Raw genomic sequence first — 19,651 nt, 5'->3', positions numbered from 1 at the left:
TGTGTGGGAGGGGCAGAGGAAGAAGGAGAGTGAATTTCAAGCAGGTTCCATGCTCAGTACAGAGCCTGATGCAGGGGCTTGATGTCACAAACTGTGAAATCTTGACCTGAGCCCAAATCAAGAGTCAGACACTTAACCAAGTGAGCCACCCAGGCATCCTGCTCATTATTATTTCTAATTCTTAAGAAATGATATATTTTAATAGCTTTATAATGTACAAGATTGAAATAGGGATTTTTTTCTTTCCTTTTGTATAGGAATGAAGATCTAAAGCAAATGTTGGAGAGCAACAAAGATTCTGCTAAATTGGATGCTATGAAACGGATTGTTGGGGTAGGTAAAGTAGATCATTTTAATATTGGAAAATGGACATGTAGTGATTATTTTAAGTATGCATTAAATAATATATTAAAACATGCCATTTCCCTTTAATATTTGCTTAGTATAGCCTGTGTAAAATGTTTTGGAAGAAGTTTGGAGTGTCACAGTTCAGAAACTTGAGTTTTAATTCCTTTTTTCTGAGTTCTTATTTCCCTGTCTCTAATATCATGATATTTCTCCTGAGGTAGGAAAAGCTAATCATTTTGAAGACAAAATAAGATTATGTACAACAATATTTTGACTTCCCACAAAGAGGGATACTAATTAACTAAAGGATTTTTTTTTGTCATTTAAAGGCCTGAAAATTGTAAGCATTTTTTTTTTCTGGTTGTCAAATTCCATTACTATCAATAGCAAAATTATTTTTGAAATTTGATTAGGATAATATGGAATTTATATTTTAACCTTCTTCCTTTCATCCCTCTTTCCTTGTCTTTCAGTAACATTGTATTTATATTTTGTAGTTTTTATTCTAGAAACCTGTACATTCCTTATTCCTTGTTAGATTAATTTGTGTATTTTTAAATCTTGGTGGCCATTATGAATGGTCCCCTTCATTATATTCTTAATATTAATTATTACTGGTGTATAGGAAAATAAGTGACTTTTCTTTGTTACCCATCTGGTCTTTTCAGTTAACTCTCTTCTTAGCTCTAACTGTTCTTCAGTCTCTAAGTTTGGATTTTCCGGGTAGAAAATTACATTGTTTGGAAGTTATGAGAGATTTATATTTTGTTTTCAAATATTTTAAACTAATTTTTATATGAAAAAAAAAGCCTACTGGGATCTGTATTGGAATTGGATTAACTCTGTAGATCAATTTTGGGAGAATTAACTTTTTTTTTTTTTTTTAATTTTTACTTATTTTTGGGAGAGGGAGATAGTGCACAAATGGGAGAGGGGCAGTGAGAGAGGGAGACGCAGAATCTGAAGCAGGCTCCAGGCCTTCATCTGTCAGCACAGAGTCCAGTGAGGGTCTCGAACCCATGAACTGCAAGATTATGACCTGAGTCAAAGTCAGACGCTTAACCAACTGAGCCACCCAGGTGCCCCGAAAGAATTAACATTTTTACAGTATTTTGCCGTATGACCCATGATCATGATTCTGTTTCTTCACTTGTTCAGGTCATCTTTAATTTCTTTCAACAATGTATTATAGTTTTTAGTGTTACGTTTTATTTATTTATTTATTTTTTAACTTACTTATTTATTTATTTTAATTTACATCCAAATTAGTATATAGTGCAACAGTGATTTCAGGAGTGGATTCCTTAGTGCCCCTTACCCATGTAGCCCATCTTGCCTCCCACAACCCCTCCAGTAACCCGTAGTTTGTTCTCCATATTTATGAGTCTCTTCTGTTTTGTCCCCCTCCCCTGTTTTTATATTATTTTTGTTTCCCTTCCCTTATGTTCATCTGTTTGTCTCTTAAATTCTTCATATGAGTGAAGTCATATGATTTTTGTCTTTCTCTGACTAATTTCACTTAGCATAATACCCTGAAGTTCCATTCACATAGTTGCAAATGGCAAGATTTCATTCTTTTTTTTTTTTTTTTAATGTTTATTTATTTTTGAAACAGAGAGAGACAGATGGGAGAGGGTCAGGGAGAGAGGGGGACACAGAATCTGAAGCAGGGTCCAGGCTCTGAGCTGTCAGCACAGAGCCTGATGCGGGGCTCGAGCTCACAGACCGCGAGATCATGACCTGAGCCGAAGTTGACGTTTAACCGACTGAGCCACCCAGGCGCCCCTACATCTTCTTTATCCATTCATCCATCAATGGACATTTGGGCTCTTTCCATACTTTGGCTATTGTAGATAGTGCTGCTATAAACATGGGGATGCATGTGTCCCTTCGAAACAGCACACCAGAATGCCTTGGATAAATGCCTCGTAGTGCAATTGCTAGGTCATAGGGTAGTTCTATTTTTTAGTTTTTTGAGGAACCTCCATACTGTTTTCCAGAGTGGCTGCACCAGCTTGCATTCCCATAGTGTTACATTTTAAGTTCTATTATTTTGTTAATACTTTGTCTAAATATCTTGTGTTTTTGATGCTATTGAATGATGTATTTCAATTTTCAATCAACAATTATTTTTTACTAACTTCCCCTTTTGTTAAGTAACTAATAGTTATTTTACTTTGAGTTTTTCCCACTGAGCTATTATAGCAATCATTTGTTCACCTTTACTTTTGTCCAGTTTTTAATATTTCTGGGTAGCACCACATTTCTATGTGGAACCTTACTCAAACATTTGAAATATTTTCTGTTCATGTAAGTATGTATCATTTCGAAACATCTTTTGGCTAGAAGTAGTTCACTGGAGTCAGTCAGTTAGAATTTTGTATTGGCTTTAAAGTTTCTTATATTTTCTTAAAGTAATTTTTAAAATTTAAATTTCTCATTATAGTTAATATTCCTTGAGCCCTGAAAATGGGGTTTTGTCACTTTATATGATTGCAGAGTAGTTTTAAGCTCTTTTCATCATAGTTAGAAACATTTCTAAATTTATTCTGCTAAAATTTTAAATGTTGCGTATTTTACCAAGTTGTTTTCTCAAATACATCAAAGTGTTAGCAGTGCACATCTGATTGTCTTTCGTACTTGGTAGTCCTATGATTCAGTAGAGAATTTTTTCATCAATATCTACCAGTGTGAAACCATGATGGTAGTCACAGTTTATTTTATTATCTTGCTTTGGTAATATCTGAGACTTACTTAGTATCATGGGGTAATGTTTCCAGTGTTTGATATGTTGAATAAAGTCTCATGTATGCCAAAGCATTCCTAGGGGGAAAAAACCACCTACTTCAAAATCTTGTGGTCACCTCTCACACAGCAAGACTCAAGTTGAAGAACTCATACATTATTTTTCTTAATATTTCTGGAAAATACCTGTCTTGTGTTTATAGCACATGTCCATGTTTTATGTTGGCTTGGTGAAATGTGGTGAACTAAGGAGACTTTGAAATGTATTGTTTCATATAGTGAATTTAGAAATAAGTTTTTTAGCTAAAATACTGATGAGTTGTCCTTGGAGGAATGGAATATTTGTAATGAAATCTGTGTTGTATTGAATCTTTCATATATTTTCTTTTAGTAAGTGTTAAATGTTGAAGGTTTTTCTCAGATTAGTTTACTTGTCTTTGTAGTTAGGGGATAATGAGCAAATCTGAACCTTTCTTTGATACGATTCTTAAAATGCCTAGGTAAAATTACTGATATATGTGATTTTCATAGCCATCCATCTAACAGGGTATTTGGTTGGATAGTACTGACCTTAAGAAAAATAAAAGTAATTTCAAAGTTCCATATGTTTTTGTAAATATTTTTGAAAAGATCTTAAACTAAATACAAGTGGTACATTATTATTGTTGGATAATTGAGAAAATCCATGTAAGAAAAAGAAACTAATAATGTGTTCATGTATGATAAACATTTTTGGTGTAAACTTTTCTAGACATTGCTCATTCCTCTCTTCTTTCCTTTAACAAAAATGTTTCAGTTGTATGTGTGCCTTAAAAGATTCATCTTGTGCGTGATGCTGGCATCTTGTTGTTCTTGGGTTGGAAATTGCTTAAAGGCCAAGATTTTTCTGCCATGTTGATATACATCAGGACCAGTTCCATAAGCAGGTCTGAGTTTTTACTAGCGATATAATACCTTAGTGAGTTTTCTGTCAATTTTGCTCCACTGTTACTTTATGGAATATAAATCAAGGATCAGTTCATTTTCTATTTCTTCATTTATTCTAGGTTGCTGATTTTTAAGAGCTGGAATTGGGTCTGAGACTCTGTAAGATCTACCTTTCTTGCTTCCTTCCCCACCATCCTTCCCTCCGTTCGTTCCTTCCTTGTAAATTAACCAGTATTTATAAAATCAAAAATTTTGAACTTTGTAAAATAAACCATCTTTGTTACTGTGAAAAATGAAGCCAGTTAAAATTTAGAAAAGCACAATTTTTCCTCTTTTTTTCCCTGAGTTTAAAAAATTAATGTGGATTTTTAGATCTAGATGATTACTCATTATAAAAAAACCTAAGCAACATGAAAATCAATCATAATAATACACCACACTAACAGAATGAAGGGGAAAAACCCACAAGATCATCTCAATTGATAGAGAAAAAGAATTTGGCCAAATTTAACACTCATGATAAAGCACTGAACAAACTAGGACTGGAAGGAAACTACCTCAACATGTTAAAGGCCATGTATGAAAAACCCACAGCTAACATCATAGTCAGCAGTGAAAGACTGAAAGGTTTTATTCAATAAGGAAAAAGATAAGGATGCCTGCTTTTGTCTCTTCTGTTCAATATACTATTGAAAGTTTTAGCCGGAGCAGTTAGGCGAGAAAAAGAAATAAAAGGCACCCCAATTGCAAAGGAAGAACTAAAATTATCTTTATTCACAGACAACATGATTTCATATTTAGAAAACTAAATATTTTATGGAAAAGTTTTAAAACTAATAAATGTATTGAGCAAAGTTGCAATATACAAAATCATTACATAACAATTACTTGCGTCTGTATACCCTGACAATGAACAATTCAAGAAAGATACTAAGACAATAGTCCTATTTATAGTAGCATTAAAAAGAATACAATACCAGAAATAAACTAAGGGGGCAAAGACTTGTACCTTGAGAACTGCAAAATGTTGCTGACAGAAATTACAGAAGACACAAATAAATGGAAGGGCATCCTATGTTCATGGATTAAAAGACTTAATATTTTTAAGATGTCAGTATCAAAGCAATCTACATATTCAGTGTAATTACTATAAAAATTCCAGTGATATTATTTGCAAAAAAAGGAAAATCTATCCTAAAATTCATATAGACCCTGAATAACCAAAATAGTCTTGAACAAATTTACAAGTCTCACACTTGCTGGTCTGAAAACTTATTCCAAAGCTACAGTAATCAAAACAGCGTGGAACTGTCACAAAGACAGACATATATACCCAACATAGCATGCAGAAGTAAACCCTTAACTGTGTGGTCAAATGATTTTTGACAAGGGTGAGAGACCGTTCAATGGTGAAATCATAGTCTTCAACAAATGGTGCTGGGAAACTAGATACCACCTGCAAGAAAATGAATTTAGACCCCTACCTCATACTATATATAAAATAAGGCAAAATGAATCAAAGACCTAAATGTTACAGGTAAAAATGTAAAAATTATATAAGAAAACATAGGGCAGAAACTTCATGACATGAGATTTGTCAGAGGTTTCTTAGATACAAACCAAAAAGTGAGCAACAAAAGAAAAAAATGGATAATTAGGGCTGTATAAAAATTAAAATCTTTGTGCATCATATGATACCACAACATTGTGATGAGACAAGCCTCAGAATGGGAAAAAAATATTTTCAAATATGTAAAAAGCCATCCCCCCAACATATAGGAAGGGGTTCTCCTATATCCACTTATTCCCCAGGTAGAAACTAATAGGTAGTTTTTTTACTAAAGTATCTTAAGTGAACTACATCATGTAGAAATTTGTTGAAATTTCTATCATATCTGAAATAATCTGGTATCTTTTTTATCGTATCTGAAATACAGTACATCCTGGATTGACTCAATAGCAAAATAAGAGAAAAAAGAGCCAGAAGTTGAAGACAGATCATTAGAACTTAGTTGGTTTGAAGAATAGATTAATAAAAGGAAAAGAACTGAACATAGCCTCAGGGTTTTGTTGGATAATATCAAAAGATCTAACAAATATGTCCAAAAGGAGGAGAGAGATTGGGGCAGTAAAAATATTTGAAGAAATAACGGCTGGAAACTACCCAAATGAATGAATGACATAAACTTATAGATGAAAAGTTCACTGAATCCCAATTAGGATAAACCCAAAGAAAACCATGCCTAAACACATACCAATTAAACTGTAGAAGACCAAAAATAAAGAAATAATCTTGACAGTACCTAGAAAAACAATGATACATTACATACAAAGATCAGTGATTTTAATAACATCAGAAACCATGGCAGCCAGAAGTCAGTGGAACATCTTTAAAGTACTGAAAGAAAATAGAGGTGATACTTGAACAACACAGATTTGAATTTCATGGGTCCACTTATACGTGTTATAGAGTACTGTGCTGTAAATGTATTTTCTCTTCCTTATGATCTTTTTTTCTCATAGTTTTCTTAATATTTTCTCTAGTTTATTGTAAGAAGAGTACAGTATATATATATAACATACAGAATATATGTTAACCAACTGTTTATGTTATCTGAAGGGTTTCCGTTCAAAAGTAGGTTATTAGTAGTTAATTTGTGGGAGGAGTCAAAAGTTCTACATGGATATTCGAATCTGCAGGGGATTGGTACCCCTAACCCCTGCATTGTTCAAGGGTCCACTGTATTTGGCAAGCATAAAGGCCTAATTTTATTCTTCTTAAGTTATACATGTCTGAGAGGTTTTAAATAGGTGTAGATATATAGGATAGCATAATATAAAGGCTAGCAGGGAGGTGGGATTAAAAGGGCCTGTCTGGTTGTAAGGTTTCTACATTTTATTTGACCTGGTACAATATTAAATCTAAGTAGACTGTGAAAGGTTTGTTGAATCTTGATTTGTCCATCTAATAATCCCTAGAAGAACCACTAAACGTTCTTCAAGAAGATATAAACAAAAAATCAATGTAAACATTAAAATACCAAATACTAACAAGTTCCCAAATAATGGGAATGACAGAGGTCAAACAAAACACACACAGTAAGCAGAAAACAGATAATAAAACTGTAGACGTGGGGGCACCTGGGTGGCTCAGTTGGTTGAGTATCTGACTTCGGCTCAGGTCATCATCTCACGGTTTGTGAGTTTGAGCCCTGCATCGAGCCCTGTGCTGTTAGCACGGAGCCTGCTTCGGCTCCTCTGCCCCCCTCTCTCTTTGCCCCTCCCCTACTTGCTGTGTCTCTTTCAAAATATATAAATAAACTTAAAAAAAAATTGTAGACCTGAATCTAACGACACCAGTAATTATATTAAATGTGAGTGATCTTAAGTCACCAACTAAAAGAGATTGTCAGATTGGATGAAAATGTTAAGATGCAACTGTATGTTCTGTAGGAGAAACCCATTTTTAATATAAAGACATAGATTAAAAATACAAGGATGGGAAATATATACTATGAAAACACTAAACAAAACATAAAAGAGCAGCTACCACCGCCACCCTGGCACTTTCCATTTCTCATACAGTCCTTTATTTTTTTCCATAGTACTCTATTTTACCATCTCACACATTGTATTTATTTGTTTATTGTTCCTAGCCCCCATTAGAAGGTAAGCTCCACTGGGCAAGGTGTATCCCCAAGGCCTACAGTACTCCTTGGCATGTAGTGTCCTTTCAGCAAACATTTGTTGAATGAACTTGACTGTAGGGTTTTTTTCTTCCCTCATGTATTAACATCTTTTTGAATAACCTCCTGTAGAACAGTTAGGGAATCCTTGGAATAGGATGTAATAGGACAGGATCTTCAACTTCAGGTATTCACTGAATAACTGAAGGCATGGGCCCAAAAACATTTGTTCCCTCTCTCCTCATTTTACAGGTGAGGAAACTGAGGGAGGTGTAAAAATCATAATAAAGATGTTTTAGCTGCATTATTTGTGAACCTTCTGTAATATGCAGTAGGTTTCACAGAATATTCAAATCATAATGTGACAGGTAAGGAAACAGAATATGAAAGGATTAGCTTATATTGGAGTGTTTTTAAGCTGTTATGTAGAAAGATCTTATTGAAAAAATGCTAATTGGGATTTGAATGCTTAAAATATCACATAGTATATAATAAAACTTTTGTCATGATTTTATAAAAACTATCTTTTTTAAGATAGTTTTTAGATATGGTGTATAATTCATGAAGAATCCCTTTCCAGAAAATGATCCTGTTGTTAAACTTTATTTTGTAGCTACCAAAGTGTAGACTGTTAAACGACATAAAGATATATTCCGAGAATGAGAGTGAAGGAAATGGGGATACAGGTAGACATAAAACTACAGTAAATAGAAATAAAACAGCACAAATGAAGAGTGTGAGTTTAAAAATTTTAGAGGAAATTAGAATTGGACAGCAATGTGGGCCAGGTATTTTTGGGTGGCTCTAGGGAGGGAGAATGATTAGAATTTTAGAGAATTGTGGAAAGTAAAAAGAATTGACTTGGGGGTGTGATAAGGCATAGAGTAGCCAGAGAATGTTCTGGTAGTGAGTAGGTCAGTTTACTTTGATAATAGTGTTGGTGTAGAACAATAATTGTTGCTGTGCTCAAGAGGGATGTTGTAAATTGTGAGGGCATTTAATATTAAGTGAAATAGTTTGGACTTTCAGGCAGCCAAGGGCTTTTGAAATCTTTGAGAGGGGCTGACAGGTACACAGTAGTGTTTTAAGCATGTGAAACTGTCAGTGTGGTACATTATGAACAGGAGCAGGAGACTGTTGGAAAAGACCTTTGTGAGATGATATTGACCTATTTTAGGATAGTAACAGTGAGAAAGGATTAATGTGATAGTACAAAGAAATCACAACAGGACCTAGTTACTCTGTACATGTGGGAAGAGACCAGAATAAATCTGTGGTTTCTGGTATCTGGGAAAATTGGTGGAAATAGGAAGTTCTAGCATGAATGCTATTTTATCATGAAAAATGAGTTTGGTTTTAGCAAGTTTGAGATGAGGGAGACATCTAATGATGTCCAGTTACAGAAGTGTAACTAGGACCCAGAGTTAGGGCTAGAGTTTGGGGAATTGATCCCTATAGTGTGAGAGTTAAGTCATGAGGGTGAATGAAATGTTACGAGTTTCAGAGATTGTAGAATAGTGTAGCCTGAAAAGATGGTGATATACAGAACTTAGCGGGCAGAGGAGAGGACTTGGTGAAGAGAACTTTGAAATGTAATGGTTGGAGATAGGGAAACCTATGAAATGAAAGCCAAGGGGGAAATAGTTTGTCCAAAATAACGTTTATTCCCCGCCACCCCCATTGCCAATGTATAACTTTAAGAGCTTGGAAAATAAAGAACAGTACAAATATTTTTAAAGTATTTACAGCCTCATTAGCCAGAGAAAACTATTGTAAATGTTTTATTGTATGTCTTGAACTACTATATATTTCTTCTTTAATGTGTCTGTGTATTTGTATATTTATATTGATACTCAAGACTTTATTTGTTCTTTGATACAGATAATTGGGATAAGTAAAATGATTCAAAAAGACTTCAGCTTGTGAATTCCATAGCTTATTTGCTGATTCAATTTTCTAAATATTTAATGTATGTAGAATTTATGTTTTATTTTCAAAAGACTAATTTATAAAAGATTTCAACTCTAATACTCCACTTTTATTCTTCAGATGATTGCAAAAGGGAAAAGTGCATCTGAACTGTTTCCTGCTGTTGTGAAGAATGTGGCCAGTAAAAATATTGAGGTATTGTTTTGATTCATAATTTTCATAATTCTTTCTGTTGTAAAAGAATCATATACTTTTTGTTACTTTGAAATGTGACATAAGATCCTTAAGTATCACTAGATTTCTTTTGCTCTAAGTAAAATGTTCATAGTCTTAAATAGAATAAACAGTATTTGGATTTTTGGATGGGGAATGTGAAAAATAAATTGAAATTAATTCACCTGGGTGAATGAAGGTAACTTGCATATTCGTAGAAGCCAGTTGAGTTGGTGTTCTGCTCTCGGGACTTAATATTAGGATAGCACATATCCAGGGGCCCCTGGGTTAGCGTCCAACTCTTGGTTTTGACTCAGGTCATGATCTCATGGTTAGTGAGTTTGAGCCTTGTATCAGACACCATGCTGACAGTGCAGAACCTGCTTGGGATTCTCCTCCCTTCTCTCTTTGTTCCTACCCCACTCATGCTCTCTCTCAAAATAAATAAATAAACTTAAAAAAAAAAGATAGCACATGTCCATTGAAATAGACCTAAGTTCATTCAGTAGTAGGATAGTGTTTGAACCCAAGTATTATCACTCCAAATCTAGGGCTCTTTTTGAAACATGGTATACCCTGCCTCTGTACAGTAGGAGGTGAGCAGAAGGCAGGATGTAGTGTGAGCCTTTGAGTGCTTGTCTCTGTGTAGGTTTACACGTGGTGTTTGAATCAGGAATTCAAAGCACTTTGAGGCCAAGGTAATGTTGGGTCAAATGGACTCGTGACTTTTGGTAGAGTGCAAAAGAAAAATATGAGCCAATGTAGAAGCCATTGAGTAAGATGAGTAGGATGAAGAGTTCAGTGAAGGGGATGAGAGATTGATCTGAGCAAACGGCTTGTATTTCAAAACAATAGAAGGTAGGAATGAAGAGAATTAATGACCACATCTCTCATGGATTTCACTGTCAACTGATGTAGGTAGTGATTGGAGGATCATGTTTACTCAGTAGGAAGTAGTGATATATACATGAGAATGAAAATGCCAGCACACATGCTTCTTCTTTGCCTGTTGCCAACAGTTTGAGGAATATGCTTAGTTCTCTTTTTGAGTCTGGAAAGTTTGGTAGGAGTAGCAGTCTTCACTGAAGAATATTTTCAAGGACTAAGTGTCATCAGAGCAGATGTTTTAGGTAGAGATAGGTAGATTATAAGAAATAGAAATTAAGGATATAAGGGACTTTTTCACTTTTAATCAACATTATAACCTTTCATATATACTTTGAAAACCTTATGACAGTAAATTTCCATTTTCTCCTTCCTACCTTTTCCTAAGTTATCATACATTTTACTTCTAAATAATGCTAAAATCGCCTAAAAATATATGGTTATTATTTTTGCTTTTTAAAAGTCATTTTTCTTTGAAATATAGTTAACATGCCATAAACTTTTAAAGTGGGCCATTCAGTGATTTACCAAATTGTACAACCATCACTGCCATTTCCTTCTTCTGTATTTTTATCACCTCAAAAAGTAATCCTGCTTTCATCTGCAGTCACTCCTTGTGCCCCCAGCCCTAGGCAACTATGAATCTACTTTCTATCTCTATGGATTTGCCTCTTTTGGGCATTTCATATAAATGAAGTTGTACGGGGCGTGACTTTTGTATCTGGCTTCTTTCACTTCGCATAATGTTTTCGAAGTCCACCCATGTTGTAGTGTACATCAATACCTCATTTCTCTTTATTGCTGAATAATACTCCGTTGTACGGACATCCTGAATTTTGTGTACTCATTCACCAGTGACATTTCAGTTGTTTCCACTTTTTAGCTATCATGAATAGTACAACACTTTGTACAAGTTTGTGTGTGTACCTATGTGTTCACTTCTCTCGTATGTGTACCTTGGAGTGATATTTCTGGTTACTGTGATATGGTTACTGTATGATTTTTTGAGGACTTGCCAAACTCTTTTGCACAGCGCTGCATCATTTTACATTTCCACCAATACTGTATGTGAGTTATAATTTCTCCACATCCCCACCAATACTAATTTTTCTTTTTTGAAAAAAAATCACTGTCTTTTAGATTAGAGTTATCCTAAAGGGTGTGAAGTGGAATCTCATTACTGCTTTTGCAATTTGGATTCACATTTCTCTAATAAAAAACTGTTGATTGTCTCTTGGCCAGTTCTGCATCTTCTTTGAAAAAATGTCTGTTCAGATCTTTTTACCGTTTTATAATTGGGTTTTCTTTCTGTTGTTTATTGTTAGAGTTCTTTATATATTCTGAATACTAGATTCTTATCTGTTGTCAAATTTGCAAATATTTTCTCCCATTCTGTGGATTATCTTTTCATTTTCTTGATTGTGTCCTTTGAAGCACAGACATTGTAAATTTTCATGAATCCCACTTCTATTTTTTCTTTGTTTCCTTATGCCTTGGGTGTCGTATCTAAGAAATGGATGCTTAATCCAAGGTCATGAAGATTTATATTTGTCTTTTTTCCTAACAGTTTGTAGATTTAACTTTTATATATAGGGCTGTGATCCATTTTGAGTCGCCATGCAATCACTGATCTGCTTTTGGTTATGAGTTTTGTCATTTTTAGAATTTCTTATAAATTAAACCGTACAGAATTTCTTATAAATTAAACCGTACATGTCTCTTGAGTTTTAGTCCTTATTTTTTAAACGTTTCATTCATTCATTCATTCATTCATTCATTCATTCATTCATTCATATTTGAGAGAGAGAGAGAGGGAGGGAGGGGCAGAGGGAGAATCAGAATCTGAAGCAGGCTTCAGGCTCTCAGCTGTCAGCAAAGAACCTGGTGCAGGGCTTGAACCCGAACCTTGAGATCCTGACCTGAGCCGAAGTTGGATGCTTAATCGACTGAGCCACCCAGGTGCCCTGAATTTGACTCCTTTTACCTTCAAATCTGAGATTCATCTGTACTATTTCATGTATTCCCATTTTGTTCCTTTTTTGCTGTAATCTGATATTTTTACAATTTTCAATTTTACCTTTTGAAATACACCTGAATAAAATGCTGTATGTGGTCATGTATTTTAATTTTTAATTTTTCTTGTATTTTAATTTTCTTTAACTTTTTCTTTTCTAATTACCTAGGGATAGATAAGTTGCATTGTCTGGGAAATGTATATTTAATTTTCTTTTAAGTTTATTAATTTATTTTGAGAGGGAGAGAGTGCAAGAGCAAGCAGGGGAGCGGTACCCAGAGAGGGAGAGAGAGGATCCCAAGCAGGCCCTGTGTTGCTGGAACCCACAAACCATGACATCATAACCTGAGCCAAAATCAAGAGCCAGATGTTCAACCAACTGAACCACCCAGGAGCCCCTGTATATTTAGTTTTTAGGAAATAGTGTCATAGAGTTTTCCAGAGTGGCTGTATCATTTGCATTCCCACCACCAATTGTATGGGAGTTCCAGTTGGTTCACATCCGTCCCAACACTTGACCTTATTAGACTCTAACATTAGCCAGTTTGGTAGCTGTATAATGGTATTTCATTGTGTATGTATTTGCATTTTCTTTTTTTTTTCCTTTAAATGTTCATTTATTTTTGAGAGGGGGGCTGGGGGAGAGGGAAACAGAGGATCTAAAGCGGGTTCTTTGCTGGCAACGCCCGATGTGGGTCTTGAACTCAACGGTGAGCTTATGACCTGATCTGAAGTCAGACACTTAACTGACTGAGCCACCCAGGCACCCTTACATTTTCCTATATTTAGTGCCGTTGAACATTTTTTATGATTTATTGGTTAGTCATATCTCTTCTAAAATGTCTGTTCATATCTTTTTTGTTTTATGATTAAAGCATAAGAATTCTGGTTCTAGTCTTCTCTCAGATACATGGTTATTTATTATTATTTATTTTCTCTTGGTCTGTGGCTTGCCTTTTTGTTTTCTTAATATCTTTTAAAAAACAAACATTTGATTTTGATAAAGTCCATTTTATCTGTTTTTTTTCTCAGTTGTACCTCATGGTTTTTGGTGACCTTTTTAAGAGATCTTTGTCTAACCTAATGTCAAAGATTTTTCCTGGTGTGTTCTAAAAGTTTAATAGTTGCAGCTATTATATTTAGGTCAATGATCCATGTTTGGATCCAGTGTCCATAGGTCTGTGATCCATAGGTTCGATGATTCACTGGGAGGACTCATAGGACTTAGGATATAGTCATACTCATAGCTATGATTTATTACAATGAAAGGTACATAATAAAATCAGTCCCTGAAAGAGGTGCTTGTGGTAAAGTCAAGAGGAAACCAGATGCAAGCTTCCAAGTATCTTTCTCCAGTGATTTTCCCAGTGATAATCAATTCCTCCAGCATCAATTGTGACAAAAAGTGTGAGGTGTTGTCCACTAGGAGAGGTCATTAGTGATTCAGTGCCCAAGTCTTTTACTGGGGGGCTGTTCATGGAGGCATTAACTGCCTAGCATGTACCAAAATTCCAAACTCCTTTAAAAAACAGCAAATGTTGAGCATAAACCATATTGTTTGTAAACCACCCTTATCAGGGAATTGTGGGAATACCCCTAAAATTCAAGTTCCCGGATCCCAGTCAGTGCCAACTTTGAAAGCAGACTTTCTAAGGATAGCATTCTTTGGCCTGCTTTATTAACTTTTTCTTGCACAGCACATTTCAAATTAGACTTTGTGTGTGATGTGAGGTAAGTAAGGTTCAAGATTTATTTATTGATTTTTCTGGGTATTCATTTGTTCTGGTATCACTTTTTAAGAAGACTCTGTCTTTTCCACCTTGAATTGCCTTGCTACTTCTGTGAAAAATTCTTGATCATGTAAGTGCAAGTATGTTTCTGGACTCCTTTCTTTTCCGTTGATCTATTTGCCATACCACACTGCCTTGTTTACTGGATAGTCACGTTGTAAGTCTTGAAGTCAGGTAGTGTAAGCACTCCAGTCTGGTTTTGTTTTTTTAACCTTTTTTTGGCTAGTCTGGGTCTTTTGTCTTTTTATGTAAGTGTTAAAATTAGCGTGTCAGTTTCCTCAAAAGCCTGTTAGGACTGATTTTGTTTGCATTGAATTGATAGATCAAATTTGGGGAAAATTGCTGTCTTTACCATATTAAGTCTTCCAGTCCACAAATGTGGTCTTCTTTAATTTCCTTTTGCAGTATTTTATAGTTTTGGTATTCAAGTTTTGCATGTATTTTAAATTTGTTTTTTAGTAGTTTTGAAAGCTGTTTTGTTTATTTTTTTAAAGTTCATTTATTTTGAGGGCCACCTGGGTGGCTCAGTTGGTTGAGTGTCCAACTCTTGATTTTGGCCCATGTCATGATCTCGTGGTTTGTGAGTTCCAGCCCCACATCGGACTCTGTTGATGGTGTGGAGGCTGCTTGTGATTCTCTCTCTCCCCCCCCCCCCCACCTCTCTGCCCCTTTGGTGCGTGTGCCTTCTCTCTCTCTCTCTCAAAATAAATAAACCTAAAAAATATATAAAATTTGTTTTTAAGTTTATTCATTTTGAGAGAGAGTGTGTGAGTGAGGGAGGAGTGGAGAGAGATGAAGGTGTGGGGAGAGAGAGAGAGAGAGGAGAGAGAGAGAGAGAGAAAGAATTCTAAGCAGGCTCTACACTGTCAGTGCTGAGCCTGATACAGGGGGAGGGGGCCACTTGAACTCATGAACTGTGAGATCATGACCTGAGCCCAAATCAAGAGTTTGATGCTTAACCGACTGAGCCACCCAGGCACCCCTGAAGGCTATTTTAAACAACATTGTCTTTTTTTTTTTTTTAATTTTTTTTCAACGTTTTTAATTTATTTTTGGGACAGAGAGAGACAGAGCATGAACGCGGGAGGGGCAGAGAGAGAGGGAGACACAGAATCAGAAACAGGCTCCAAGCCATCAGCCCAGAGCCCGATGCGGGGCTCGAACTCACGGACCGCGAGATCGTGACCTGGCTGAAGTCGGACGCTTAACCGACTGCGCCACCCAGGCGCCCCTACAACATTGTCTTTTTAATTTCATTTCCCAATTGGTTATTGCTAGCATAAAGAATTGATTTTTGTATATTGATCTTGTGTTGTGTCTTTGCTAAATTCACTTATTAGCTCTGATAGCTATTTTATAGATTTCTTAGGCTTTGTTACATAAAGGATCATATCATGTACAAATGTAATTTTACTTTTCTGTTCTTTTTTCTTCTTGTCATATTACATTGAGTACACCGTACATTACAGTATTGAATAAAAATGATGAGAATAGTTATCTTTGCCTTGTTTCTCATGTAGAAAGCACTGTGCCTTTTATCTTTGAATATATTAGCTATAGGTTTTTTTTGCAGCTGTCTGTAATCATGTTGAGGAAGTTCTTTCTACCCATAGTTTGCTGAAAGTTTTTATGGCAAATGAGTTTTGAATTTTTCCAAGTGCTTTTTCTGTAACTTTTGACATTATATGATTTTTCTCTATTCTCTTGATAGTGGTAAATGACTAGGATTGATTTTTCACTAGTTAAACCTTTTTATTCCTGGGGTAGGTCCCTCATGGCCGTCTTGTGTTAAATCTTTATATTGTTAGAATTGGTTTGCCATCTTTTTATTAAGGATTTTGCGTCTATATGTTATTGCGTCTATATGTATTTTACTTGCAGTGGCTTTTGTTTTGATATCAGGGTAATCAGGTTAATACTGACTTTGTAAAATGAGTTGGGATATATTTCTCCTTTGCTGTCTCAAAGAGTATGTGTAGAATTATTTTATCCTAATATGGTATTATTTTATCCTTAGTGTGAAGTCAAGTGTGCTTGGAGTTTATTTTATAGGAAGGTTTTAAATTATGAGTTCAAATTGTTTATTTGGTATAAACCACTGTGGGAAATAGTTAACTCAGCAGACTTGGGTTGCTCAAACCCCGTACATTCCCCCAAAAGATATATTTTCATGACTGCTCATTGTCTGGCTTGGTCAAACTGAGCTGTTGGACTGTTCTGTCTGATAAAAGTGTTTTATCACTTTTTGGTAAACACCTACATTTTCTTTTCCTGTTCTGGAGCTTTAGTTACTGATCTCCTGCGTAGTGATGACAATATGTGTAGTTGTACAGGATCTACATGACTGATCCCTAATAAATACTTTGGATAGTCTTTCTTTGTCAAGTTTCCCTGGTTGGTGGCATTTTGTACATGTTGTCATACATTGTTGCTGAAGGGATTAAGCAGGTCTTATGTGACTCCACTGTTAGGATTCTTGGAAGCTTGTGCCTGGTGTCCTCTGGACTTCACCCCATGTACCTTTTTCCTTTTGCTGATCTTACTATGTATTCCTTTGCTGTAATGAATCATAACCCTGAGTATGACAACTTTTCTGAGTGCTATAAACCCTTCTAGCCAGTCATCCAACCTGAAGATGGTCTTGGTGGATCCCCAACACAGGGCTATTTAGATTTTCTATTTCTTCTTGGATCTCTGTTAGTAACTTGTCAGTCAAGAAATTTATCCATCTCATCCGGGTTGTCAGTTTAGTAACATGAAATTGTTAAAAATATTCCCTTAGTATTTTTTTAATGTCTGTACCCTCTGCAGTGATATTTACTCTTCCTGATAATTGGTAGTTTTTGTCATCTCTTTTTCTTGATCAAATTAGAGGCTTATCAATTGTATTGACCTTTTGAAAAACAGCTTTTAGTTTTATCCATTTACTTTTTTCTGTTTTGTATGTCATTGATTTTTTAAATGATTATTGACTTTTGTATTTATCTTTTATACTTCAGATTTATACATAATTTGGGGTTCCTTTTTAATATTAAAAATTAATTTACTGACAATTACTTTGTCAGTCTTTGAACATGAACATGGTTATGTTTTTCTTGAAGTGGGAAAAAACAAGAAAACTAAAATATATGAATGTCCTTTACCTGTATAAAAGTCACCTAAGAAAGCTGACTTTTTTCCTCTTGAAAACAAAAATAAACAGGACAGTTCTAACAGTATTGAGCTGCTCGAACATCTAGAGAATGTCAAAATAGCTAATTATTTTTAACATGCTTCCTTTTAAAAACAAAGGGAATAAATCTCTATGTTACTTAGTGGTCATTTAGAAAATGAAAGCATTATTTACATGTAAAAAAAAGTCTAAATAGTTTTATTATTTTGAAATTGGGACCTGAATTTGCAAAAGACATAGTTAAGGTGAGGTTCTTTTTTTAATATCTTGAGTTGGAAACGCAGATCAAAACTTTTGGTTAATATAAAATACTATGTATTTTCTTCTAAACATTGTTTCATTTGCATTTTTCAAATTAAATTTTATAGATTTTCATTGTTTAGTTAAAAATATTTTTACTTTATGATTTCTTTATTGACTCATGGATTCTTTAGAAGTATGTTGTTTAATTTCCTCATTTTGAGGGTGGAAGGGTTATCTGAATGATCTTACTATTAATTGCTTTGTAACATTCTTCCATTTTAGTCCTAAAGCATATTTAGTTTTATTTCATTATTAAAATTTATGAGAACTTGTTATTATAGATCATCATAGTTTATTTTGGTGTGCATACCATGTGCAGTTGGTGTAGAGAATGTATATTCTGCTATTGTTGGATATACATTTCTATCCGTGTTACTTAAATGTGGGTCGTTAGTGTTTAGATTTTTAAAATTATTTTTACTGACCTGTTGTCTAGTGTTCCACTGATTGCTAGGAGGGGGATTTTAAATCTCCCAGTCGTGATTCTGAAATTGTTCATTTCTCCCTTTATTTAGTCATTTTCTTGCATAAATTTTAAGGCACTCCCATCACGCCTCACTCTGCGTGTCTTCGTAATGACTTGACCCTTTTACCCTAAAAAAGGTCCTTCTTTATCCCTGGTGACACTTTTTGTCTTAAAGTCTATTTGATTTGTTATTCATGTTGCCACTCCAGCCTTCTCATCCCTTTGTCCGGTATATCTTTTTTCCAACTATTTGCTTTTAGCCTGTCTGTGTCTTTGAATGTCCTGTGCATCTCTTATTGCCAGAACATAGTTCCATCTTTTCCCCATCCATTTTGTCAAACCGTGCCTTTGAATTGGATTGTTTATTATTTTAACACTTGATGTAATTATTGGTATGTTTGGATTTGAGTGTACTATTATACTATTTATTTTCTATTTGTCTTTTTTGTTTTCTTTTTTCCTTTCTTCCCTTTGGTTTGGAGGAAATCCCATTTAAACTTTTCTTGTTTTTATTTTTAACCTGTTTATCTTTGCACTTTTTTTAAATTGTTGACTGTATTTATTCTTATTTTTTAAAGTTTATTTATTTATTTTAAGAGACAGAGTGAGAGAGAGAGAGAGCTTGTGAGGGGCAAAGAGAGAGGAGGGGAGAGGATCCCAAGCAGGGCTCTGCGCCTTCAGCCGAGAACCGTGAGATCCTGACCTGAGCCGAAATCAAGAGTTGTACACTTAACCGATTGAGCCACCCAGGCGACCCTACTGTATTCATTCGTAGCTTTATGCAGTCAGTTTTATTTAATACTGTATTTCTTCACTTAAAATATAGAAATCTTGCAACCGTATACATCCAATTCCTTCTGTCTTTTGTTTAGCTTTATTTGTGTCAGATTAAAAACGTCGTAAGACAGTGCAATTTTTGCTTTAAATTTTCATGATTTATAAAGAAATTAAGAGAAGACTGGGGCGCCTGGGTGGCGCAGTCGGTTAAGCGTCCGACTTCAGCCAGGTCACGATCTCGCGGTCCACGAGTTCGAGCCCCGCATCAGGCTCTGGGCTGATGGCTCGGAGCCTGGAGCCTGTTTCCGATTCTGTGTCTCCCTCTCTCTCTGCCCCTCCCCGGTTCATGCTCTGTCTCTCTCTGTCCCAAAAATAAATAAACGTTGAAAAAAAAAA

At 35.0% G+C, this 19,651-nt stretch overlaps 1 protein-coding gene across 3 annotated transcripts in view; it reads left to right on the top strand.

Moving 5' to 3' along the window:
• AP3B1 (adaptor related protein complex 3 subunit beta 1) overlaps positions 1 to 19,651 on the top strand; it is a 262,894-nt gene that overhangs the window by 38,042 nt on the left and 205,201 nt on the right. For all 3 annotated transcript variants that reach the window (XM_043592664.1, XM_043592657.1, XM_043592673.1), the window contains exons 2-3: positions 258 to 333; positions 9,756 to 9,830. In XM_043592664.1, coding sequence (XP_043448599.1) covers positions 258 to 333; positions 9,756 to 9,830 — 151 coding nt within the window. The remainder of the gene's footprint in view (positions 1 to 257; positions 334 to 9,755; positions 9,831 to 19,651) is intronic.

The sequence above is a fragment of the Prionailurus bengalensis genome, chromosome A1 (assembly GCF_016509475.1).
Source record: "Prionailurus bengalensis isolate Pbe53 chromosome A1, Fcat_Pben_1.1_paternal_pri, whole genome shotgun sequence".
In the NCBI taxonomy this organism is placed as follows: domain Eukaryota; kingdom Metazoa; phylum Chordata; class Mammalia; order Carnivora; family Felidae; genus Prionailurus; species Prionailurus bengalensis.
This window is presented reverse-complemented; position numbering and strand designations above follow the sequence as displayed.